Source organism: Myotis daubentonii, chromosome 13 (assembly GCF_963259705.1).
Source record: "Myotis daubentonii chromosome 13, mMyoDau2.1, whole genome shotgun sequence".
NCBI lineage: Eukaryota > Metazoa > Chordata > Mammalia > Chiroptera > Vespertilionidae > Myotis > Myotis daubentonii.
In genome coordinates, this window is record NC_081852.1 from 16582227 (window position 1) to 16609673 (window position 27447).

The following is a 27447-nucleotide window of genomic DNA, read 5'->3' on the forward strand; positions in this document are numbered from 1 at the left end:
TAATTCTGATGCACATTCAAGTTTGCAGACCACTGTTAGGCTAGGGCAGTGGTTGGCAAACTCATTAGTCAACAGAGCCAAATATCAACAGTACAATGATGGAAATTTCTTTTGAGAGCCAAACTTTTTAAACTTAAACTATATAGGTAGGTACATTGTTATTAACTTCATTAGGGTACTCCTAAGGCTTAGGAAGAGCCACACTCAAGGAACCAAAGAGCCGCATGTGGTTCTCGAGCTGCAGTTTGCAGACCACGGGTAGGACATAAATGTCTTGAAAGTCTTTTGATGCTGGGAAATTCATTTAGGCCTCTGTCATCCTGTTTTGCATAAGAATGAAAACTAGAGTTTGAGTTCAATAAAGCAGGAGCGTTCTACAACTCTGTATTCCCTGCCAGCTCAGCCCTGAGTCCATAGTGGACGCTCAGCAATGGAGTGGAAGGAATGAGGGGTGTTCATAAGAGTGAATTCTTGTGCATACAGATCCTTTAATGGAGTGGACGAGGAAGGGAACTTGGTGATCAGGCTGAGGCTGTGATGAAATGCATGGATGGATTATGACAAGAGAAGGTGATGCCCACCCCCCGCCCCCAACACACACACACACACACACACACACACACACACAGAAACTGAAAATCTGGAAAACTCAAACAAAAGACTTAAGGACTCTACCCCAGTTCTGATTTATTTTTAAAAAAACACAGCACACATATTTTTATTGATTTCAGAGAGGAAGGGAGAGGGGAGAGATGGAAACATCAATGATGAGAGGGAATCATTAATTGGCTGCCTCCTGCACGCGCCCCTACTGGGCATCAAGCTCGCAACCCGGGCATGTGCCCTTGACCAGAATCAAGCCCGGGATCAGTCTGCAGGCCGATGCTCTATCCACTAAGCCAAACCAGCTAGGGCTCTGATTTCTCTTTGACAACTATGCTGAAGCTCATAAAAATAGGAAATAAAAAGTTGTTCCTACATTTCTGGCCCCTACACTGCTGAAGTGCTAACCGTGTGCCTGGTCTGCCTGTCAGATATGCTAAAGTATGAAGCAGACACATGCTCTTCGTCTTTTTCAATGACCTTGAAAAAACACGGGGCATTCCAGACAGTGGTCTTTTCTCTTCTTTTGTTTCTGAAGGAAGTGTGAGGCTTACAGAGGCAGGAAACCTCGTGTTAGCTGATCATGCTCACCACCACCTCCCACTCACCCCAGCATGTGCCCGTGAATTGGAGCGTGGGGTTTTCTGAGTGTTAGTCTCCAGTAAGCTAGAACTCCCATTTCCCTGTGCGGCATCCTTAGCATCTATCCTCACTGGGCCACAGGGAGATCTGTGGGACGTAGGAGCTGGGGCTGTGTTCCAACCTTCTAAATTAGCAGCGATGCATGGTTTGTGGGGCATCCTAGCCCTCTCTTAGGGCAACATGATTGCATGTGCTGAGGTTTGTGCTGCTGATTGGCCCTGCCTTCTCATTTTCCAGGCTGTGGGAGTGGGGATTTATGAACATGGGGGATGCTTTGGAGCTTTCTACTTCCTTCAGGAAGGGTAGCTTATCTCTAAGAATTTAAGAGTAAATACTAATAAACAAACAAGAGGAGAGGAGATATGTCAGCTAGTTCTTTCTCTTTGGAGACCTGGATTTCAACCCTCTGTAAACCTTAAAACAACAACAAAAAGAGCCTGTTAGTTTCTTTATTTTCCCAGGTGGTGTTTGCCAAGACCAATCCTTTTGTCGTGGTCTGAGATTGATTCTACAAAGGAGAAAATGGAGTGTAATGCTTTCACCAAGCAAGTGAGCACGCACATCCATGGTCAAGCCCAGCGTGGGCCGGTGACTGATTTTGAAGCCTGGTCAATGTCAGCATCAATGTTGTCCTGTCAGCTGAATGGCTTTCCCATCTTTGGCCAACTCCCTTGATGCTGAGCGGCTTTGGTGGCACTGCTTTCTTGCGTTCACTGAAAATCCTTTCTGAAAGCAACACCTTTGGTGGCCAGATCATTGCTGTAGAAGATGGAAATTTTAGTTTGTTTCTAGGGGTGACTTCAAGGTTTCACCAAGCCCTTGAGGGGCTGTGGCCAAGTCATTACTGCAGCGTGGCCTTGAGGTTTAGACTTGGAGAGCAAATGCCTTGTGTCTTTTCCATCATCTTCTAGAGGAATTCGGTTTGTTTATAAAGTGGTTATAAGCCAAGGACACACTCTTTTTTTATTTTAGTTTACCCTTTTTTATTGTGGCAAAAGGTACACTCTTTTAAAACTCCCAATCATATCTGGGACTTTAGCCAGAATTGTCAAAAGACAAAGTAGGCTCTGGCTCCAGTTAGCATCTCTGATCCCTAAGAAATGTATAGCTCACTTTGTGCATCAGTAATAGACAAGGATGGGGTGGTGGTGGGGAAGAGGGAGATCCATGGAAAGTCTCTGGCTAAATGGAAATGGATTCTGGAAACTAAAAGAGAAATGCCAGCTAACTAAGGGCTGCTAGTAAGATTCTACATCTCAGAGGGGCAGAGGCCCTTACATGTAACACAACATGTAACAACGTTCCTGGAGGTGCCAGCTGCCTTTGAAAGGAGAGCCATCGGTATCCCTCTGAGCAGGTGACTGTTTGAGTTTGAAATGTGAATATACTGCTGGATTCTACTTGCAGGTTCTCAACGTTTTTCTTCCATTTCTTTCTTGTGATAAGACATGCATAAGATTTACTCATTTAGCCATTTGTAAGTGTAGAATTCAGTGGCATTAAGTACATCCACTATGTTGTACAACTGTCACCACTGTTCATTTCTGGACCTTTTTCATCAACCTAGAAACTCTATACCCATGAAACAGTAACTCCCCCTACCCCCGGCAACCACCATTCTACTTTCTGTGTCAATGACTTTGACTATTCTAGGTACCTCTTATAAGTGGAATCATACAGTATTTGTCTTTCTGTGAGTGGCTTATTTTAATTAGTATAATATCTTCAAGGTTCATTCATATGGGAACATCCTATATAATAAAGAGGTAATAAGCAAATTAACCCTCATGCCCTCACAAGATGGCTGCCTAAGACCAGGCTGGCAGGAGGGTTAGTGAGGGACGACCAAACGACTGAAGAAGCAGGCTGTGTGGGGCGACCAGGCTGGTGGGGGGGGGGCATGAGGGGCAAACAGGCCAACAGGGGGAGCAGTTGGGGGCGACCAGGCCAGTGGGGGATGCAGTTGGGGGTGACCAGGCCAGCGGGGGGGGGGGCAGTTGGGGGCAATTAGGCTGGCGGGGGGGGCAGTGAGGGGTGACTAGGCTGGCAGGGGTGCAGTTGGGGGTGGCCAGGCCGGCAGGGAGGTTAGTAAGGGGTGACCAGGCTAGCGGGTGGTGGGGGCAGTTAGGAGTGACCAGGCCAGCAGGGAAGGGGCAGTTGGGGGCGTTCTGGCCAGCAGTGCGGGAGGGGGGGTAGTTAGGGGCGACCAGGCAGGCAGGCAGGCAGGTGAGTGATTAGGAGCCAGCGGTCCAGGATTTTGAGAGGGATGTCCCAGATTGGAGAGGGTGCAGGCTGGGCTGAAGGGAGCCCCCTTCCCCCCAACCCCTGTGCATGAATTTTGTGCACTGGGCCTCTAGTCTATAATAATAAAAGCATAATATACTAATTAGACTGAACATCCTTCTGCATGAACTTCCTGAGGAAACTGGGCCTGCGAGGGAAGCCTGGGTGCTGAGTGCCTGCTGTAGGCCTGAGGGAAGCCTGGATCCCAGGTGCCAGAGGGAAACCAGTGCGGGCAGCCGGGGGAATGAAGGCCTACTCTTGCACGAATTTTGTGCATTGGGCCTCTAGTGTGTAAGAATTTCCTTCCTTTTTAAGGCTGAATAATATTACATAGGATGGATATATATATAGACTAGAGGCCCGGTGCACGATCGGGCCTCTGGCAGTCAGGCATCCCTCTCACAATCTAGGACTGCTGGCTCCTAACCACTTACCTGCCTGCCTGCCTGATTGCCCCTAACTGCTTCTGCCTGCCACCCTGATCACCCCTTAACCGCTCCCCTGCCAGCCTGATTGACACCTAACTGCTCCCCTGCCGGCCCAATTGCCCCCAACAGCCCTCCCCTGCAGGCCTGCCCCCCCCCCAACTGCCCTCCCCTGCCAGCCATCATGTGATGATGAGGGGGTGGCCATCTTGTGGTGGCCATCCTGTGATGTGAGGGTGTGAGGGTCAATTTGCATATCACATCTTTATTATATAGGATATATATGTTTATCCTATCTAATAAAAGAGAAACATGGTAATTGGCGTACAACTGCTACCCTTCCCATTGGCTAATCAGGGCAATATGAAAATTAACTGCCAGCCAAGATGGCGGCCGGCAGCCAGGCAGCTTGAAACTAACACGAGGCTTGCTTGCTTCAGTGACGGAGGACTCCAACGTTCCCTGCCTGCCGCTGCAGGCCTCTGAGCTGCAACTCTAAGCAACTATGTAACAAATATAGAAGCTAAACAAAAACGGGCTTCAGCCAGCAGGATCGCAACATTGTAAGCAAAGGCCAGAATCCTACTTTCAGCAGCAGAGGCCTAAGAGCTGGAGCCAAGCCTCAAAGCTAAAGCTGGCCCAAAATAAAAAAAAAAAAAAAGATAAAAAGGAGCGGTTGGGAGCTTCAGTCACCCCCAGCCTGAAAACAGCCCTCAGCCCCTCACCCAGACTGGCCAGGCACCCCAGTGGGGACCCCCACCCTGAAGGATGTGTGACCATCTGCAAACAGCCATCATCCCCTCACCCAGGCTGGCCAGGCACCCCAGTGGGGACCCCCACCCTGAAGGATGTGTGACCAGCTGCAAACAGCCATCATCCCCTCACCCAGGGTGGCCAGACACCTCAGTGGGGACCCCCACCCTGATCCAGGACACCCTTCAGGGCAAACCAGCCGGCACCCACCCGTGCACCAGGCCTCCACCCTATATAGTAAAAGGGTAATATGCCTCCCAGCACCGGGATCAGTGGAGCCGCGAGGCCTCCCGGCACCGGGATCAGCATGACAGGGGGCAGCGCCCAAACCCCCTGATCAGCCCTGCTCTGTGCCTGATAGGGGGGAGCTCCCCAACCCCCTGATCGCCCTGCCGCTCTGTGTGTGACAGGGTGCGGCGCCCCAACCCCCACCCCCACCCCCACGGGCCCTGCTCTATGTGTGACGGGGTAGAGCCATAACCTCCCCATCGGCCCTTCCCTGAATGTGACAGTGGCAGCGCCCCAACCCCCTGATCAGCCCTGCTCTGTGGGTGATAGGGGGCGGCACCCCAACCCCCTGATTGGCCCTGCTCTGTGCGTGACAGTGGGCAGTGCCCCAACCCCCTGATTGGCCCTGCTCTGAGCGTGACAGGGGGAGGCGCTGCAACCTCCCCATCGACCCTGCCTTGAGTGTGACAGTGGACGGTGCCCCAACCCCCCAATTGGCCCTACCCTGAGCGTGACTGAGGGTGGCATCACAACCTCCTGATTGCCCTGCTCTGTGCATGACAGGGTGCGGTGCCCCAACTCCCCAATCGGCCCTGCTCTGAGCCCGACCAGGGGCTGCACCTAGGGATTGGGCCTGCCCTCTGCCACCTGGGAGCAGGCCTAATCCAGTAGGTCATTCTCTCCCAAGGGGTTCCAGACTGTGAGAGGGCACAGGCCGGGCTGAGCGACCCCCCTCCCCTCCGAGTGCACAAATTTTTGTGCACCGGGCCTCTAGTCTTATATAATAAAAGCCTAATATGCAAATCAACTGAACAGCAGGACAGGGCTCTATGACGTGCACTGACCACCAGGGGGCAGATGCTCAAAACAGGAGCTGCCCACAGCCCACAGACCCCAGGCCAGCTAAGGCGGGTGACAGCAGGGAACCCCTCGATCACCCCGCCGGTTGCCCCACAGATTGGCCCTGATCGCTGGCCAGGCCTAGGGACCCTACCTATGCACAAATTTTGTGCACTGGGCCTCTAGTATATCTATATATCTACATATCCATATCTATATATCTATGTCTATATTTATATATCTATCTATATTTATCTATATCACATGTTGCTTATATTTATTCTTCTTTGAATGGACATTGGGTCACTTCCACTTTTTGTCTGTTGTGAATAAAGTTGTTATGAATTTGGGTGTACAAGTGTCTGTTTAAATCCCTGCTTTCAACCCCATTTTTGCCTTTAACATACTATAAAAACTGCCAAGATTGGAGAAACAGGACAAAGATGACCATAAATTTAGTCCTTGGTGACAGTAAGTGGCGACAGGCAACCTGACAGTGCTATAGAATTTTTCTTGTCCTATAAACCTAATTAAATTAAAACCCAGTTGGCCAAACCCACATGCATTTAAGCCAGATAATTTTTCCAAAAGCTCATTAGCTGCAAACTTGGGAGCTCTACCAGCAGATGCAAGTTTTTCCCTCAGATTTTTCAGTAATTAGACAGGAAAGACCTTTCACACTTTAGACCGCAAGTGGAAGATTTTATCTTGCTTGCCAATGTAGTTTTAATGCCCTTGGTAAAAATATACAGAAATCAACCTGTTGAGTTTTAGGATGCAGTGATGTAAGATTCCAGTGTCACTACTAGTAAACCTCAGTTCTCAGGACGAACACAGGTTTTAGGGAATTTTTTTCAGACTTAATGTTACAATTGCTTTCCACTTCTTCAGTTTCTCATTTCAGTTATACTAATTAGGCTTTGAAGGAACACATTCAATTCTTCTGTATGTTTAGGTTGTGCAAGATGAGATGGGCATGGTTAGTAAAATCCGGGGTGTAGGACAGGTGACCCTCCTGTGACCATCAGGGAACACTGTCCGCAGAAGTGCACACAGCTCATGCCCTAGAGTTATGGCAACCAGGGCCCGGTTTATGCTGCAGATTCTTCCGTAGGGAACAGAAAAAACAAGCTTCAGACCCTCTATACCAGTGATGGCGAACCTTTTGAGCTCGGCATGTCAGCATTTTGCAAAACCCTAACTTAACTCTGGTGCCGTGTCACATATAGAAATTTTTTGATATTTGCAACCATAGTAAAACAAAGACTTATATTTTTGATATTTATTTTATTTATTTAAATGCCATTTAACAAAGAAAAATCAACCCAAAAAATGAGTTCGCATGTCACCTCTGACACGTGTGTCATAGGTTCATCATCACTGCTCTATATCCATCTTTATTAGCTACATTCTCCTCTCCCCTCTCCAAAAAGGCCATTTATTGCACTTAATTTTGTATGTATTCCAGCAAATGTGTGATTTATAATAATCTTGTTCTTTGTAAGTTATACTCAACATGAACCCTATTGCCATGGCTGGTGTGCTCAGTTGGTTGGGCTTTGTCCTGTGCCCAGAAAGGTTATGGGTTCGATTCCCAGTCAGAGCATATGCCCAGGTTTCGGGCTCAATCCCGGTTGGGGTGTGCATTAGGCAGGCAATCAATGTTTCTCTCTCTCCTTCCCTCTTCCACTTTCTCACTAAATAGCAATAAAAATATTTTTTTTAAAAAAGGATCCGTATTATTTTCTAGGCTTCCTGTTTATCTATAGTAATTTTGAAATTACCTAATTTAAAAATGGACAGAGATACATTGCTAGGAATGAAGTGATTAATATATATTGATAGAGACCCAACTTTGTGATTGATTAGTAGAGTATTAGTTTATTATCTCTGTGTCCCTTGCAACCTGTGTGTGTGTGTGTATATATACATATACTAGTACACATACACACACACACACACACATATCTATACAGTGGGGCCTTGACTTACGAGTGTCCTGACTAACGAGTTTTTTGAGATATGAGCCGTCTCTTGACCGATTTTTTGCTTTGAGTTGCGAGCTAAAAGTCGAGTTACGAGCCAGCTTCAGATACCCCACCGCTAGTTGGCGCAGCAAATGTCACAGTGAACATCACAACATCAGCCCAGCATCACGTGTCTCACTTGTTCACTTTTTTTTTTAAATTAAATCTTTATTGTTCAGATTATTACATTTGTTCCTTTTTTTTTCCCCCCATAACTCCCCTCCTCCCAGTTCCCGCCCCACCCTCCGCCCTCACTCCCCACCCACTGTCCTCATCCATAGGTGCACGATTTTTGTCCAGTCTCTTCCCACATCTCCCACACCCCTTTCCCCCCCAAGAATAGTCAGTCCATTCCCTTTCTATGTCCCTGATTCTATTATAATCAACAGTTCATTCTGATCATCAGATTATTTATTCACTTGATTCTTAGATTCACTTGTTGATAGATGCATATTTGTTGTTCATAATTTGTATCTTTACCTTTTTCTTCCTCTTCCTCTTCTTAAAGGATACCTTTCAGCATTTCATATAATCCTGGTTTGGTGGTGATGAACTCCTTTAGCTTTTCCTTATCTGTGAAGCTCTTTATCTGACCTTCCGTTCTGAATGATAGCTTTGCTGGATAAAGTAATCTTGGTTGTAGGTTATTGGTATTCATCACTTTGAATATTTCTTGCCACTCCCTTCTGGCCTGCAAAGTTTCTGTTGAGAAATCAGCTGACAGTCGTATGGGTATTCCCTTGTAGGTAACTGAGTTTCTTTCTCTTGCTGTTTTTAAGATTCTCTCTTTATCTTTTGCTCTTGGCATTTTAATTATGATGTGTCTTGGTGTGGTCCTCTTTGGATTCCTTTGAGAACCAAGATGGCGGCATAGGTTAACGCCGGAGTTTGCTGCTTTGAACAACTACTTCAAAAGTGAAACCAAAAAATGGAAGGGACATCACCCAGAACCACAGGAACGCTGGCTGAGTGGAAGTCCTACAACTAGGAGGAAAGAGAAACGCATACGGACACTCAGAGGAGGCGCAGTGCTGAAGTCAAATTCTGAGGTGCGGAGTGTGCGGAGCGGGCTGGCAGCGGAGGGCGCGGTTGTTGTTTTCAATCGGGAGGGAGTCGCAGACTCTGAGCACCAGATCCGGGCGAGTCTTTAGGGACCCAGACTCAAACGGGAGAAGCGGGACTGTCTGGCTTCGGTCAGAGCGAGTGCAGCTTTCTCTCCGAGCTTTGCAGCCGGTGCTGGGACTCAGAGAGGCAGAGCCCCTGGGGACAGGACTGAGAGCCGCCATAACTGCTCTCTCTGGCCCACCCTGTTGATCCTGTGCGACCCGCCCCGCCCAAGCCCTGCACAGAGGCATTTGCCGGATAGCCTCAGGCAAAGGCTAGATTAGCACCTCCCTAGAGGACAGAAGTTCTCTCACTGCTGACACTCATAGCTGACTCTCATAGCCACTTGGCCTGGAGGTCAAACCCTCCCTGGAATTAGCTACAACAATCAAGATTTATCTATAAGACTTCGAACAAAGACCACTAGGGGGTGCACCAAGGAAGCATAACAAAATGCGGAGACAAAGAAACAGGACAAAATTGTCAATGGAAGAAATAGAGTTCAGAACTACACTTTTAAGGTCTCTCAAGAACTGTTTAGAAGCTGCCGATAAACTTAATGAGATCTACACGAAAACTAATAAGACCCTCGATCTTATATTGGGGAACCAACTAGAAATTAAGCACACACGGACTGAAATAACGAATACTCTACAGACGCCCGACAGCAGACCAGAGGAGGGCAAGAATCAAGTCAATGATTTGAAATGCAAGGAAGCAAAAAACATCCAACTGGAAAAGCAAAATGAAAAAAGAATCCAAAAATGCGAGGATAGTGTAAGGAGCCTCTGGGACAGCTTCAAGCGTACCAACATCAGAATTATAGGGGTGCCAGAAGATGAGAGAGAGCAAGATATTGAAAACCTATTTGAAGAAATAATGACAGAAAACTTCCCCCACCTGGTGAAAGAAATGGACTTACAGGTCCAAGAAGCGCAGAGAATCACTTGTTCACTTTTGATTTGACATATGAGTAATTTGAGTTATGAGCTCCGTCACGGAATGAATTAAACTCGCAAGTCAAGGCTCCACCGTATCTATATCTGTCTATCTATCTATCTATCTATCTATCTATCTATCTATCTATGCATATATATATGTTCATGCATTATTTATACATGAATTCACCTCCTCAGTTCAGACATGTGTTTTACTCCGTTTCCACAGATTCCTGGTCCTGATCCCAGTCTTCTTCACCTAAGGCTCTGACGTGCATCACTTTAATTGAACCTGTTTTTCCTAGAGACGCAGTTTCCCCGCTTCTCTCTGTGGAGGTTGCTTATTTCTTTACAGTCCAGGGACCCTTGGCCACCCTGGCCCTCCATCACCCTGCCATCCTGGTGTGAGACCTTTACTCTTGAGCATCCTGCCATCCACCGAGTCCTCACTCCGTCCACCCCCCCGATGCTGCCATCTACCTGCCTGCACCCCATTACTCAGGATGGTTTCCTGCTGTCAACCTCAGCTCTCCAGCCGTTGCCTGAGTCTGTGCACACGAATCTCCTATCTATCCCCCGAGTGTCCCAGACCCTTGACCTTCTCGAGGACGATGCACTTCAGCCAGCTGTCCTTTGGATCCCCACACAGGGAACTACTCAAGTCTGTGGGTCCATATCCTTCCATTCTCTTATGCTTTCACTGCACCAGTCTCCAAACTCATTCTTCAGTCTGTCCTCCAAATACTCGTGCAACAAACCGGGGGACACTGCTAGCTCTGGGAATGTAGTGGTGAGTGAAAACCGACATGTACCTTGTCTTTATAGAACTTGCAGCCCAGCAAAGGATAGAGGAATTAATCAAATGACTGCACAAAGAAATATAAAACTTCTGGGGTGCCAAGTGCTACAAGGTACAGACTATGCTCATAAGGGACCTTCCCAAGTTAGGTGGGCAGGGAAGTGACAGTATAGCTGAAATCTGAAGGATGACTAGTCTGTGAGGGGAGCTAAGTCTTCTAGGAGGAGGGACGTACTTGTGCAAAGGCCCTGCGGTAGGATTTTTTGGGTGCTGGCCATGTGGTGAATAAGAAGAACTGAAAGTTACATTAACTGGAGTCTAGAGAGGGAGAGTGTAAGATAAAGCCAGAGGGGAAGAAAAGGGCCAGTTTTCCAGGGTTTTGTGAGCTTGTCAAGGATTTTTTTTTTCATACAAAAGCCACAGACGTCATTTGAAGCAATTGAAGGGGGTTCTCTCCAATTATGTCTCGTGTCCTAAAAATCCAGTCTATTCTACACTAAGTAGTACTGCATTTTATATATTGCACTTTTGGAGGCACCAGATTTAAATGCCCACAATTCACAGGCATTTTATCTCGGCTTCCTCACATCGTCTCAGTCTTATCTGGAAGTCCCACCTATTTTATTTTCATGCTGTAATTCTAAAGACTGACTCCTGAAATCACTTTCTTTTTCCTTTATTTCGTCTTGAATACATCTATAGTTATGCTATTGTTTGGAGCCTTGGTTTCCAGGGAATCCATTTACAGCATTTTTGTGTAAACACTTGCATAAGTCAAATGAAATGCGCCACGATGTTAGGTTGGAAACTTAGGGGACCTTCGGATATCTAAGTGGCACTGTCAAAATATTGCTTTTATGCTTTACAAATCTTTCGTTACTTACGATGACAAAAATACCTTTTTTGGTAGCAAGATTATATATACTGTTGGGAACCATTAAGGGTGTAGGGATGAGAAAAACATGTTACTATGCTTGCCTTTATCCCTTGGAGAAACCACTGAGCTCAGAGTATGAGCGTTCAGGGTAAAACCTACAAAAATGTGGGGTTTTCAGAGATCACAGGGGCAGGAGGTGAGGGGGCTGGGCCAGAGCCCCCTCCTTTTCCTTCAGCCACGGCAGGGCTGAGGCACAGGCACCCCTCTGGCTTTGCGTTTGTGGTGCGGGATATCCAACTGCGTGAGCAATTGATTGCCTACTGGAAACACCAATGAATGGGAGTGTCCGTGGAGTTCCCACTTGTGATTTATGAAAGAAACAGCAACTCTGACACAGATTAGTAACACATCATTGCCATCATACTCAATTATTATAACGATGCAAAAATGGCTTACAGTTGGCGTAAAAGAGGCTGCCTTTTTAAGCCAAAAGTTTTTAGTTCTTTCACTGTAAGCAATGACCTGTCAAGGTCCCCATTTGATAACCATCTTTCCCAATCCCAGCATTTCACAGACTGGGAAACGGAGCCCCAGAGACATGAAGTGATGTGCTCCAGAGCGTACTGCTTCGTGGGGCAGAGCTAAGACTCAGAGCCAGGCCGCCTCCTGGTGGGAGTCTGTGCTCTCCCCCTGCGTCAGTCACGGGGCGTGTCAGTCACAGGGGGCGCCTGGTGTCGTCCTTCCCTGGGACAGCCAGGTGGACCGGGAGAGTCCGGAGCCCTGTCCTCCTCCTTGGTCTCCCCTTCTTCCCTTCCCCGTCTACATGTGCGGTGATGGTGGTGTCACTTCTCTGTCCCCCCCTTAGGCATCTCCAGGTGTCTGTCTGTATGCGCAGCATTTACCGAATTCACAGGCACCTCCCAAATCATTCAAGCTTCTGGATTCCATGCTTCAAAGCGAAGATGAGGCCTGGGGAGGCCCTTTTAGTTTTCTGTTTTCCTCTCTCTCCCTCGAGGCCCGTGCTCGGCATTCACTACCTGTTTGTTGGAGCTGTTAGACTCACCAGACCAGACGTCACGAGTTGGGTGTCGGAATGATGTTGTCTCCCATAAACAAAGTGTCCCCACATTGTTTTGCCTTAGGAGCTCTCATGTCTATTTTTTTTATTACAGTGGCTTTAATTGAATATAAATTCTCCCTCAATTAAAAAGTCATGCGCCTTCGGGATCACGTATAGGAAATTGTCCATGTTCTGAGGGGTGGCTGCTGCCAGTATCTGGCTAGGCCCCGATCAAACATGCAGAATCATTAATTAGGGCCATTTGTTCTGCTGAGAGCTGAGCAGAATGTGTAAGTCCTGCTCGGGAGAGAATTAATTCATCTTCCTCTCTGTACTTTGTAGAGTACTCCTAGCACGATTCTCCAAGCCTGCAGGCCTCGTGCATATGTTCTGATGGGCTAATTGCTAAGGAGACATTTGTAAATTAATCTCTGACTTGAGCTAAGTGGTTTCCCCTAATGGCTTTAATTCAGTGACTCCCATTCTTGGCCACACGTCAGCTTCACTGGAGGAGCTTGTTAAAAATAAGAGATGTCCAGCTCACTCCCCACCCTCAGGCTCGAGATTTCCTGGTCTCAGGACGGAGGAGGGCGTCTCTGTTTTTAAGGAAAGCACTTGAGGTGATCAAACACCTGGTCACAGTCACCTCTGTGAGCCTAGGCTTTAAATGCTTGTCTGAAGGCCCGTGGAGCCTCATATGTTGATTGAAAGCATTTGGGCCCAAACCTGACACTTGAAACCAGGTTCTAGAACGGGCAGCATCTCGCAAGAGTCTCTGTTCCTGATCCACTCCCCTCCCTATTCTCATCGCTGGGTCTGTCTTTCCTTGAAGAGCTCAGGTGCCCTGAGGGTGGATATTCCGGCTGTTTTCCACTTTCATGGACTTTCTGAGACATTTGGAAAATCTTCAGAGCCTGCTGGAATTTCCAGCATGCAGGTGGCTGTGCACATTCTCTCTCAGGCAGCTGGTATCCGGTGTTAGGGACAGGCATTCTTCTAGCACAGGGGTCCTCAAACTACGGCCCGCGGGCCACATGCAAATACAAATATTGTATTTGTTCCTATTTTGTTTTTTTACTTCAAAATAAGATATGTGCAGTGTGCATAGGAATTTGTTCATAGTTTTTTTTTTTAAACTATAGTCCGGCCCTCCAACGGTCTGAGGGACAGTGAACTGGCCCCCTGTTTAAAAAGTTTGAGGACCCCTGTTCTAGTACAGTGTGTGTGTGTGTGTGTGTGTGTGTGTTTTCTTGGCATTCTGTGCAAACACATGCTATGTTTGGTCTTGGAGTTTTGAAAATAGATTACGCACAAGCACCATTGTTTTAAAGACATCTCTATCCAAACTCTTGTGTTCAGGAATCTCACACTCTGCAAACATCACAGAGCATGCGGTGTTTCCAGTAAACCTAAGCGTATGGCAATGAGCACCATGCAGGTAGCCAAGGTGATTTGGTGAAACTGGACTATGAAAGCTGAGGAAGGCTGGCACCGGGGCCTGAGAGAGCACGCTCACGTTATCCCCTCGGTCTGACTGTTCACAAGCTCTTGTTTGCTGACGGTGCTTTGGGAAGCACCTGACCATTGTAAGCTTATTCTGTGACTCAGCTGCTGGAGGGCGAGTGACTTCCTCTCTCAGCTTTTACGCTTCTCGTGGCCTCATCTTATGTCGCAGGCTTCAGTGTCCCTTACCCCTGGGACTGTGGAAGTGCATAGGGAGACTCCCCATCTCCATCCTTCTTACTGAAGGCGCATGAGAGGAGACAGGATACGTAGGAAGAAGGGACACTTTGAGAACAAGGAGGGTATTGAGACCAGAGCCCTGTTCCTACCCCTCCTAGTTCTTCTCCATTCAGGTGTGTTCCAGCAAATCAGTATTGATCAGATGGTTGAGCACCGACTAGATGTAGCATAGGATTCATCTATGTAAAGAGTACTGCAGAAGGAGTGTATTTTATGACTCCAAGTGGACTTTTTCTTTTGTTTTTCCTAAGGCTTTATGCATAGCAGATGTGAAATAAATACTTGGATGATTATTTGGGGGTGCACTATGCCATAACTATTACCATTTAGGCTAAAATAGAATTATGTTGTGTGATGAAATAGATTTTTTTATATTTAGAGTAGGCTGCTCAGCCAATGGAGGATTTGTCAAAGAGATAGAATGTGTGTGTATGTGTGTGTGTGCGTGCGTGTGTGTGTGTGTGTGTGTGTGTGTAAGAGAGAGAGAGAGAGAGAGAGAGAGATCCTTTGTTAGGCCTGTAGAAGATGAATCTCTATTGGTTTCCTGTCTTCATGGCCAGATCCATAGGGCTAATGTGTTTTCCGCAGCACTTGGATCCAGGCTGACAACGTGATCACGCCTGACATGATCAAGAGGCGTTTATCAAGTTTAAAAACCACATGCACAGCCTCTGGCTGGGTGGCTCAGTTGGTTGGAGCATCGTTCCATGTGCCAAAATGTCACAGGTTTGACCCCTGGTTGGAGCACATGTGGAAGGCAACCCATTGATGTGTCTCTCTTTTCCATGTTTCACTCTCTCTCCCCCTCCCCCCTCTCTTCCATTCTCTCTAAAAATCAATGGAAAAATATCCTCAGGTGAGGATTCACAAACAAACAAAAATAATCACATGCACGGTTGTTTCAGTACGGAGAACAGACGCTCCGTCCATCTATGGTTTCATGCCCGGGGGCAGGCGGGGGGGTGGGAACTGGGACCGCCTGGAGAGGGAGCCTTCCAGCTGAGCTTTAGGAGCTGAGCACAGGCCCCCTCAGTAGCAGCCTCAGTCCCTGGAGACTTGGAGGCCACACGCCTCCTGGACTTCTTCCCTTCTTGCCTTATCAGAGAGAGACGGACATGTGAGTTTGCATCTTAAGAGGAGAGTAGGAGTCCTTCCCTCCTGTCACTGGCTGATTTGCTCAAATGAGCTGCATATTATTTCCCACAGCAGAGGCCAGTCGAGAGGAACTGGGAGAAAATAGTGTCAGCTGCTTTGACCACTCAAGCCATTGCAGGAGAGCGATGCTGAGCTCATTTCAGAATGATGTGGATGCCTTCTGCAAGGACTTCTTTCCTATTCTTTCCCCTTTCCTGTTTCTCCTCCTCTCTTCTTCCCTCCTCCCCTGCCCCACCTTGCCTTTCTTCTTCTTTCTTCTCCAGGTTTTAATGGAATGAGCCTGTGACCCCAGCTTGGCCAAAGCTCAGCATTCACACGCACAGGCACACACACACACACACACACACACAGCCAGATTGACAGGGCTGAGCCTTGAATCAGCTGTTCATGAATGAAGCAGAGGTCCTGCCCCTCTGTGCTGGCCACACCCCTTCTCTTTGAGGCATTCTGAGAATGAGGTCAGAGCCAGGATCTAAGGGCTTGTGTCTCAGAAAAAGCAGCACAGGTCAGAATTAATCTTCAGCTATTTGTTTTGCTGCCTCATTCAGCTCATAGAGGGGAAAGCAGAGGGTTGTTCATGGTTTTTGTTTTGTTCCTGTGCATAACTTTGCAAGGAATGAGTGAGTGAGTGAGTGAGAAGGGAGCGGCTCAGGTGGCTGCCAGGGTGTTTGCGCCAGCTCCATGGTAATTACTGACAGACTGCAGGAGTTTCCTTGGATCAACTGGGACATGTTTTCGTTTTTAAAACAAAATGGAAAAATAAAATAGGCCCCGGTGGTGTCTTAACACTTCCTCTCATGAGGAGAATTTATCAGGTGCTGTGGAACCACATAGTCCCTTTACAGGGTCCAGTTGTTTTAACCATCAGCTTTTAAATATGGAGCTCACCCTCCCTCCCTGTAGCTCCATGGAGTTTTGCAGTATTCTAAATGAATATGCAGATTTCATTTCTGCCAGCCACTGTGGTGCACCCACGAGTACAGAAATGTGTGAGCGATATTCTCTCTCTCTCTCTCTCTCTCTCTCTCTTCCCCGCCCCCCCCCCCCCCTCACACACACACACACGGCTTGATTTTTACCTAGTCTTTACATAAACTGGGTTTTATCTCTATGCACCAGCCAGTGCCAGAGGGATGTTCATAGATGCTCTGAGGAGACTGACACTTCTAACCCCTTCCACCCTTCTCCCCCTGCAGTTCCTGTAGGAGATTAGCTGGTCTGAAAGGGAGCTGTTGCCCCTGGCATCTTATGTGGTGGTGGGAGTTACTTTTTGTTCTCAAGATTAATCATTGGCTCTTAGCGCCTGTTTTATCTTTGAACACCCTTCCGGTTGGACCAGGACGCTCCTCCCTGAAAGGTCAAATAAACAAATGAGAACGTGGAGTGAGCAGAGAGGCTTCAGTGTCAGCCCGACCTGCTACATATTCATTTGATGGACTTTGGTGTGACAGGTGTCCTCGGAAGGGGATGCTGCGCTGTCTTTTCTATCAAAGGTGATTGAGTACCTTTGAGTGAAGCGTGTGAAGGAGAACAAGGATTGCCATGTAGCCGGCCTCACGTACGACCTTAAACGGTTTCCAAAATACCTAGACCTGTCCCCCCACTCCCTCCCCCATGGATATCTGTACAAGCAGCAAGTTTGTGCCCCTCCCGCATTTTATTATGAGTTTATTGAAATAAGTACAACTTGAGAGCAACATTATAGGATCATCTCTACCTAAAGGGATCGACTACTTTGCCCAGATGAACTGTCAGGTTCTGAAAAGACAAAGCTATAGCTAGACGTTCCTGGCTTCTAGGAATGAGTGGGAAAGAGAAGACGTGTGTGGTCCTAGAAATAATTGGACCTTTTAAAAAAAATTGCGTATTGAATTTATTGGGGTGACATTGGTTCGTGGAATTATATGGGTTTCAAGTGTACAGTTCTGTAATACATCATCTGTATACTGTATTGTGTGTTCGCCACCCAAAGTCAAGTCCAACTTTCTGTTTTCCAATTGGTATTTCTTGGACAGAAACAGAAAGTAAATTCATGGTTATCTAGGGCTTGGCTAGCAAAGGAGGATTAACAGGCACAAGGCATCTTAGTGAGACTATGGTGATGGTTGCAGAACTTGGTATAATTATTCAAAGTCATTGACTGAATTGTACATTTAAAATGGGTGAATTTTATAGTAGTATGTAAATTCCACCTCATTAAAGCGGCTAAAAATTGATATTCCTGTATTTAAGTTCTCTTGGAGCCTAACTTGCATATAATATGAAACATTGTATCACCCCAAATGTTTACCTGCTCTTTTCTCACTGAAGTGTGTGTCTTCACTTTGGTGGCGGAGAAGATTCACCCTGAGATTACAGGGCCAGATACAAGCCCCAAGCGTTAGGATATTAGAGTCTGCCCTGACCCCTGTTGGCCAGCAGTGAGGTTGCTGCCCACTGCCTGGTAAGGAGCCAGCCTAAGGGGAGCAAAGGGATAGGTTTCCAGGCAGACCCCAGAAAGCACCTGGCACCAAATTTCCGAGCTGCGGCTACATGTGTCATAAAATTAAAAAATAAAATCCCAGTGTTGTTCCGCCCTTAAGTTACGCATTTCTCTCTTGTTTTGCAGGTTGTCTTAGTTTTTGCTCTCAGCATTGGTGCACTTGTAATATACTTCATAGATTCGTCAAAGTGAGTATTCAAATCCATTGTCTTGCCCTGTTTTCCTGACACAGTTGTGAGTCCTTATTTACGTCGATCAATGAGTTGCTTTAGCATCAACCTTCGCAAGCGCCTCCTGAGTGTGGAAGACTTTTAGAGGCAGGCGGGGCTGTTGGTGCTGATTTTCTGAATGGGCAGCAAGTTCTCCCAAGGAAGGACTCTGCTGGCTAAGACAGGGAGGGTGGGGTATCGGAGTGCTGGGTATTGTTTATGTGTAAATAACTGTTTCCTGAGTATTTGCACTGAAGAGGCCAAGAGGGTCGGAGAGTTTTGTGCATTTGCAAACTCTGGGAAGTTTAAGTGTCCAACTGGCCAGGGTCTGAGCCATTCTTGCCGTGGTGGTTGGGCTCTTTGCTCGTTAGGGTTTCAATGCTTTAATCTTATTTGAGGTCAGTTAGAAAGCGTGATACTGTCCTTTGTACCTGCCAACCAAATACTCAGCCGAAGCATCGCTCGCTGGTGCTTCTTGACTCGAGAAGGAAGGAGATGGGACAGAGTTCATGATGACTCCCAGAGGTGGAGACCATGGCCATCTGAGAATTCCTAGAGTGGACACTCACACAGACCCTCCGGTGCCAGCTGAGTGGACTGGTGCTTCAGGGTGAGCCCGGGGTGAGGTCTGTGCCACAGATGGCCAGGCTTTGTAGGAGGCAGGAGAGGTCGCCGAGCGGAGCTGCCAGGTGGTGGCCAGTTCTGCCCTGGTCCCTGCAGGCGTCACCCTGGCGCATCATCTGTTCCAGGGATTCTGTTGCAATCCTGACGCTGACAGCATCTGGGAAACTGGAGCTGAGCGGGTCTGGCCGGCCTGTCTGTGGTGACATGAGCTGGACACTGGACAGTGGCCTTGAGCTCTTTGCCTGTGTTTTTCACTGTGAGAGAGTGTGTGTCTCCTTGAACCCTGTCCTTGGTATGGCTGCACATGAGCATCTGAGCTCAGGAAACACGCTCGATGCCCCTGTTGGCAGACTCTTGTGTGTCTGAATTCTGAGCTTAGCGTTCTTTCACTGGATCTCAGGATGGTGCTATTTCATGTCCGCCTAAACTCTGAGTTTCTCAGAGGCATCTGGTCACCAGCCAGAGGATTTTGTGACTGGAATGCCAAGGCCAAGATATCATGGTAGGGTAGATAAAGAAAACACCAGCTCCAGTCACCTGTCTCTGGGATCAGAAACATCAGACCATCTGAGGTCGTTCAGCCTTCCCCACGCACCAGCAGGGCTGCCCTGGCCCAGCTCAGGGTGAGGGTCCTTTAAACTTTCTCAGGAGAGGAGATCCCACACGCTCCTCTGGCAGCTCGCACCGACCAAGAAAGAGAAGATGAGCTTTTCAGTCTGGAAAACTCCAAGTGGCATGTCACTGAAGGTAAGCCCCTTGCAAATATCTCCTCTTCATCATTCTGACCATGACTGAATTGAAGCAAAGATCTCTAAAGCCCTCGGTCTTATTTCTCCATTCTCTCCCCAGGTACATCCTGGGGGGTGCATCCCCTGCCAGTTTCCATGCCAGGGCTCAGGAAATGGGTTTGGGCATGCAGTCTGTGTGCCCCAGACAGAGCAAGCCCTGACGTGGAGGTGAGTGTGGCTGTTAGAAGGACAGATGCCTCGGCCCCTTCTTTCCTCTGACTCTCTTCTTGCTCCTCTGTATTTCTGTTAAAATAAAAAGCTCTTTCTGGATGGGTCTGAATTGTGTCTTTTTTTACAGCGTCTACTGTGAGGCAGCCTTTTGTATTTAGATCCTGGTGGACTACCACAGGCAAGACCCTCTCCTTCGCTCCCCGCACTACCACAGGGCCCTTTGGACTTTGTTCTGGTTCTGCTAAGCCCTGGGAAGCTGGCATTGGGGGTCATCTCTGGTTCTGGTTCTGCAGAGAGTCTACGCCAAGAATGGACCTTCCATTCTGTTCCCAGCTTTTCCCAGAAAAGTGCCAACAATCCTAGAACCAAGACTGTCCTCACTCTCCCTGGGGACTGTTCTGGCCGCATCCTAAACTCGGTCTTTCCTCTCTGTCACTAGACTGTGTGGTTTGGCAGAGAGGGCCTCTGTACATTGGAAGACCTGATGTTTATGTTGCCTTTTCTGCTTTTCATTTGCATTTTTTCCTTTGGTGCTGGAGCCATACCCCAAGGTTCTGTCCCAGGGGTCACCTGATCTGCATAGTCAGTACCAAGGAGTCTGCCATCTTTCTGGGGACAGCCGGCAAGCATGCTCAGTTAAGTAAGGAGAGGAATTAAAACAGACTCTGTAAGATAACCTTTATGATAAGTCTAAAGGTTCAGGAATAAAAAAATAATCTATTAAAATAACTACCATCAAGCAAAGTAAACAAGATAAAGTGAGATTCTATCCACACATAAAAAGCAAATGGAAAGTAGGTAGGAAAGCAGGCTGTAAATTCTTAATATCCATCCTTTTTATTCAAAACTGTCATCAGTTTTACCCTCTGGTGGTTTTGCTGGCCATTGGAAAGAAATGGCATCTTGGAAAGAAATCTTTAAACTTCTTTTAGAATTTACACAAAATCATTATCCTGGAAAAAAGAAGTGTACAGTATTCTTCAGATGAATTTTAGTTGGTATTTATACCCTTCAAATGAATAAATAACTTAAAAGACAATCAATCTATAGGCCTTCCCTTGCGTGAACCTAACTGGGCAGACATTGTCAGTTAAATGGCTTGTTTTGGTGAATTTTAACCAGAGCTGGCCTCCCCAGATGGTGGGAATACACTGACAACACAAGTTCAAGGTGTGAGGCGCTGCAGGTTCAGTGTCAAGACAGGCCAGTTCAGGTTGCGTGAGAGGACAGGTGGGCTGGTGGTTATTCTACTTCTGTGTGGCAGTAGGGGAGGCCGGCACTTCTGAAAAGTGCCATAGTTGAAGGGCGCATGATCTTTTTAACCCTTTGCTGCTCATTTGGCTATCAAGAGGCTGTGGGTACGTTATTTCCAGATACAGTCTCAATTACACGTTTTTTTCTTTTCCATTGCTAGGCCAGGGTGATCCCTGAGCAGTTCTTTTGCTCTTAAGGCTTTGAGACGCCCTTCCTTGGGTATTACTTTTCCCGATGATCACCAGAGAGGAATCGCATGGGCAGCTTCAAGTGGTTGCTGTGAGCTAAGACAGGCTGTCCTCACGACTCCTGGAGTTGAAAGCCAATGAGAATTACCTTAAATTGTGTTAAAATTATGCTCCCACCCAAGGAGAGGTGTCTGTTTTACCAAATCTTTTGATAAACATAAGTGTTAATTCCTTAATAGACACAGAGATGCATTAAGCCCGCCACACACAGCAATCCCACCCCCCAGAAGGTACCCCTCAGTTAGCCACAGAAGACAGTTAGAGTCCAAAAGAAAATAACTCCATTTCTTTTATTAAAAATAGTTTTTTTTATTGATTTCAGAGAGGAAAGGAGAGGGAGAGATAGAAACATCAATGAGAGAGAATCATTGATTGGCTGCCTCCTGCAAGCCCCCCACTGGGGATCAAGCCTGAAAAATGGGCATGTGCCCTGACGGGGAATCAAACCATGGCCTCCTGGTTCATAGGTCGATGCTCAACCACTGAGCAACACCGGCCGCAGGAACTCCATTTCTTTTCCATTCTTTTTAAAGGTGCTGTGCCTGTTTAAGGCACATCTCACTCCAACTCCTAATTCTGATGTCTCTTGTTGTTTACGCCAACACTTTCTTCTCACACACTCTGCTATTCGGAGAAGCAAAGATTTTTAAAAAAATATACAGTAAGTCAAAAACAATTAAAAAAATAAAAGTGCCCTTGGGTGTCCTGTGGGTGATGATGTCATCATGGCTGATCCAACCCTGTCATTTTCCTCCTCTGACACAGGAGCAGTGATTCTTCCTAATAGATAAGGGAACAGAAAGCCCCAAGATGTCAGTGTGAGTGCAGGCTTCATGGCTTGCATAATGCAGCAGTTCCTGCTGCTTCTAGAATTTCAAGAGGAAGTTGGAAGAGAGAGCGGCTCAGGGCCCTGGGAATTTGCCCTTTTCCAGGGGCATTCTGGGAAAGGATGACTCACCTGTGAATATATTTATTCCTTTGATTCATGTTTAAACTCCGCTACTTTTTAGGCTGCAGTTATGTGGATTATGAATATTTAATATTCGTATACTGAAAATGAAGGTCAGATCCTGCTTACGTGACTTCAATGCTGACTCCTGTCTATGCAAGGCACGCTGCCTGCTGTTAGCAGAGTAAAGCTGAAAGGTTACACATTGTTAAAAATCTCCTTAATGACTTTATTTGCTCCAGAATGGCTGGTCCGCAGTGGGGGGCTACTTTTCTGTTCTTCTGTTGGCTTCTGCTGTCTTCTCTTGGCTTCTGCTATCTCCTCTTGGCTTCTGGTAGGGGCAGCTGTTTGGGATGTGGCCGTAAGGAGGGGGAGCGAACAGTACCCCCAGGCTTGGAGAGCGATCTCATGTAAGGGCTGGATGCCAGGGTAACAGCGGGATTACGATGTGAAAATGGCCTTGCCCTAGTCTTGAAAAGTTTACGTTTGTATTCAGTAATTCATTCATTTTGTATCCATTCATTCACTTGAAACATCTTCAGAATGATGATGCTGAGTATTTTCCACATGGTAAAAGTGCTATGGTTAGTTATGGTCAAAGAAAACTGTTTTTAAGATTGCAATCGAAAATGACCTGACTGTGTTTATGGTCTCTGGAAATAAAACCGGTCCCACTGATGTAAGAGGGATACCCAGAGTTTTAGCAGAAGTGACCAGTCACCAACTGCTTACCTGCCCCGTCTTCACAGGCCAGGCCTCTCATCCCTCAGCCAAGACACCCTCCTCAGGAGGGAAGGGAGGGGCCGGGTTGGAGGGAACTACATTTGCTGATCATGTGCTTTGTATGGAGTCCAGTGCTAAGCACTTTAAGAGAAATAACACAAGCAGTCCTATCAAAGTCTTCTAACTACATCATAGAGTAGGTATTACAGCATTCCCAGGTGAGGCCGAAGTTGCAATGTTTACTCCAAACCACGTAGCTAAGAAATTGTGGAGCCGGGGTTTGAATCCAGCATGTCTCAAAGAATCACTCTTCCATGTCAAGAAGTGAAATTCCAGCCTGTGGAAGCGACTAAATGGGTTTAATGAGGAGTTGCAAGAATGAGAGGTCCCTTAGCCTCATACCCCTTCCAGAACCCTCCCTCCCCCCTCCAGTCACCTGTCTGTTTGCCCTCATTCTCCATCTCCCTACTTCTCAACTTTGGGGCCACGTTTGAAAGTCAGCCGTGCTGATGAGGGTCCTATGACAGCTTTCTCCCTACGACATGGGATGTGTGGGACAGACCCCTGGGACATGTGCTGTCTGGTGTCTCTTTGGACCTTGATCTATTTCTTCCAAATTTGGTTTCCTAAGACTATTTTCTCTTCTATCGCAGGGAGTAGCAGCATTTTGTGCTGGACTGGGGTCAGGTTAGCAGAGAACAAGGAAAGATGTTGTTTCTCCGGGGCTCTTCCCGCTGAAGGGATTCTTCCTCGGCAGAAAGACCCTTTGCCCGGCCCGCTTACCTAGTCCTCTGTGACAGTGATTACCACGCTAACAGAGATAACGGGAGAGGCCCTGCTTCCCATTAGATTATTGTATCTCACTAGAGAGTCGCAGAATGTAGGCAGCTCTTCATTGTGTGCCTAGACAATTAGTGTTGTCAAACCAATGGACCCCAGGAAAGTGTGGCCCCAAAGATGTTTCCATGGAGTCTTTAAACGATTTTTAGGAGTCTGGCCTCCTCCTCCAGGTAACTGTGCACACAGGGGTTGACACAGCGCCTCCCACATGCCCACCCTCCTGGCAGGCGCCCGGCAGAGCTGGGAGGTCAGCGTAGGCCACCTACATGCTAATGTGTTGTAGACCGTGAAGTACAGTGAACGCTCCTGTAACTGTCCCCATTCGCACACCCCTTGCCCCGCAGCATGAACAGCTGGGCAGCCCCAGGCAGAGAGGAGGCTCTGTGCCCAGCTCCTTCACGGAACCAGGCCCTTCGAGGTAGGATTCTGAGAAATTCGCTTCAGCTCTCCGCCTTCTTCTCTCTCTTGAGAAGCCATGGCCAGCGTTTAACCTTTGTCGAGGAAATCAACCGGAATCACTGTGTGTGTAAAACATCTCCCTATTCTCTTTTTTTCCTTTTTAAATACGCCCCCCGATTTTCTTCCTCTTTTCCTGACATTTTTATTGCTGGGCTTTGGTTCGGAAAATTACGGGTAGGGAAAGTTCAAGGGCAGGATGTGCAGAGCAGCAATGCGCATCTGTGAAGGGAACACAACAGGAGAGCCAGCAGCTGTTGAAAGAATGGGGTGTCAGGTGGTGGAGGAGCTGAGCATGCTGGAGGGAGGCGGAGGGGAGACGCCTTAGGGGCAACGAGACTGTAAATAACTCCCAATGGGAAGTCCTTGTTCCCTTTCAGAATTTAACCTCTAATGGCAGCAATTGATCCTCTGACATGGGCGAGACCCTCACCCAACTGTTCTACCTCGTCTCGTTTTCCAAATTGCCTCTCTCATTAGTTGGGTATAAACGTGAAGAGAAGATGGGTGGAGAATATGCCAAGTGGGTAAGCGCTCTCCCTCCCCCACCCCCCCACACTTTGAGGGGGTCTCTGCTTCCCCACTTGCTTCACATTGTGATAGATAAGCATTTCCTGCTTATCTTTGATGTTTCCTTGGAACAAATCAGGGACTATGTTAGGAATAGAGGGAGGATGGAGCGGGACCTCCCAGGTTTGCTGCAAAAGGCAACTTTAGGATAAAATGTTAGAATTGGAAGAGGTGTCAGAGTCCACCTGGTGTCACTGTTCTCTGGCCTCAGCATCATCTCCTATGGGATGAGGACTAAGTGACCTGCTCAAGGTCACCCCAGTAGCCAGGGGCAGGGTTAGAGCCGGAAGTTGGAGTCAGAGCACTGCCCTCTCAGCCCAGGCCCCTTTCTATTTCATCTTTTGTTGTTGTTTCTCTCTACAAGATAAATAATGAACAAAGCTGTGACAATGAGTATTATCCATTGAATAGTGAAGGAAATCATGACCTTTTATGACAGTCCCGGAGTTTCATGCTGTTATCATCCCGGAACTTCAGGGCCATGGAGAATAGCGATCATCTCAGGTGGAATTAATCAAAACTGGCCAGGTGGCTGCTTGGGAAAACTTTAGTTCATCCCTTAGCAAGGGGCCTTGGATTCCCTGATTTCATGATTCTGCTACTCCTTCCTCCATCCCTCCCCCCTACTATTTCAGAGGGAGAAGTAAGAGTTCACCTCTATTGCCGAAACCGGTTTGGCTCAGTGGATAGAGCGTCGGCCTGCGGACTGAAAGGTCTCAGGTTCGATTCCGGTCAAGGGCATGTACCTGGGTTGCGGGCACATCCCCAGTGGGAGATGTGCAGGAGGCAGCTGATTGATGTTTCTCTCTCATCGATGTTTCTGACTCTCTATCTCTCTCCCTTCCTCTCTGCAAAAAATCAATAAAATATATATTTAAAAAAAAAAGAGTTCACCTCTGTTGTAGAAGGCTAACAAGGCTGAACATATTCGTATGGCCTGTTTGGAATTATTATGCAAAACTTTTAAAGATTTTTGCCCAATTGCTTATTTGTTTATCTTGTAAAAACACTATCTGATAACTATGAATCATATCTACTGTAGTTTTGAAAATTAGAATGAATTATTTCTTCTCATCTCCAGAATTTAAAAAGAAAGCTTTAAATGAGCTGTCACTGTCTTAGCCTCTTGTTTCTTTTTAAAAAAATGATTACTTCCACCTGGCTGGTATGGCTCAGTTGGTTGAGCATGGTCCCATGCGCCAAAAGGTCACAGGTTAGATTCCAGGTCAGGGCACATGCCCAGATTGCAGGCTCCATCCCCAGTAGGGTGTGTGCAGGAGGCAGCCCATCCATGTTTCCCTCTCTCTCTCTCTCTCTCTCTCTCTCTCTCTCTCTCTCTCTCCCTCCCTCCCACCCTCCCTCCCTTCTCTCCCTCCCTTCATCCCTTTCCCTTCCTCTCTCTGTCTAAAATAAACCCCAACACAATATAAAACATATTTAAAAAAATAAAAAAATGATTACTTTAGGGCAAATGAAGAGAATGCATCCCCTTGCAGACCCAGCTAGTTAGTTGTCTTTTCTAAACTAGCATGTGTTTAATCCACAAGAGGTATGAGAGGGCTGCATCTTCTCCCACTGGCACAGCCCAGTCCTTTACCTGAACCCAGTCCTTTACCAGCCAGGCGAGCCTTCATCTGCTGAGAGACCAGGGTGGGAGCCAGCTGGAGAGACAGGAGCTCAGAGTCCGTTAATGGAAACACAAGGGCAGAGCTCATGCTTAACACAGCCATGGTGCCGAGGTACGGGCTCAACTATTACGGCTTCCACATGGGATTTATGGGCTGCAGACGGGAGTGGAACTGTGACCTCTGTCTCTGCTTTTATCCCCTTGTCCTTCCTCCTGTCAGCCTGACAAGCTGCCGCTTTGGGGAGACCCTGGTCAGTGATGAGTCATTTGTGGTTTAGAAATAGAGTCCTTGCAGCAAGGATGCCCTTGGGACTTTCTGATGCATAAGTCACTGTTCCCAGAACTTGGGAGGTGGGAGTGTGTGTGTGTGTGTGTGTGTGTGTGTGTGTGTGTGTGTGTGTAGGGGGCAATCCTCTCCTACCTATAAACCGACAGGAAAGCATAGCATGAAGGGACTGGCAACCTGTCTCATCATCACAATAGGGATGACACTGAGAGCTGTGTACATGTGATCTCACAAACAGGTAACAGACCCCATTAGGTACAGACTTGTGTGCAAGGCATGTTAGGCGTGTTGCTAGGTTTGGGGGATTTTATATACAATGTAGAAGATTGGCTCTTTTCCATTGAGTGTATATATATATATATAGTTTACAAGGATCAGGGATGTCCAGACAAAAATATAGGAAAAATAAGGTAATAAAACAAGGTAACAAGTGAAATATATAATCAATGACTAATAGGAGCATTGCACATTATAAGTGCTGGAGGTTGAGAAGCTGAAAAGATAGCTGGATGTTTATGGAGAATTTTGCTCTGGGAGGTTTTGAGTTGAGGAGACAGAAAACTCAGTCTCGCCCGGGCCTAGGCTCCACAGGGGGGCTGCCATGACAGCCTGCACTCGGCCTCGTGGCTTACATTTTTGGCGTGTGCCGAGTCCAGAAGAAGCCTGACTGGAAGCCCTACTGCGGTTAAGGATTGAGAATGCTTCGAGGACAGCAGAACAGTCAGAAAAGCAGACTGTCTCTG

The 27447-nt window shown here is 47.3% G+C and overlaps 1 protein-coding gene across 23 annotated transcripts in view; it reads left to right on the forward strand.

Moving 5' to 3' along the window:
* The window catches only part of KCNMA1 (potassium calcium-activated channel subfamily M alpha 1), a 704741-nt gene that overhangs the window by 343056 nt on the left and 334238 nt on the right, over positions 1–27447 (forward strand). For 22 of the 23 annotated variants that reach the window (XM_059662279.1, XM_059662276.1, XM_059662282.1 and 19 more), the window contains exon 3: positions 18086–18147. In XM_059662279.1, coding sequence (XP_059518262.1) covers positions 18086–18147 — 62 coding nt within the window. Of the gene's footprint in view, positions 1–18085; positions 18148–19440; positions 19540–19641; positions 19819–27447 lie in introns of those variants that run through there. The other variant, XM_059662280.1, reaches the window with a different exon arrangement.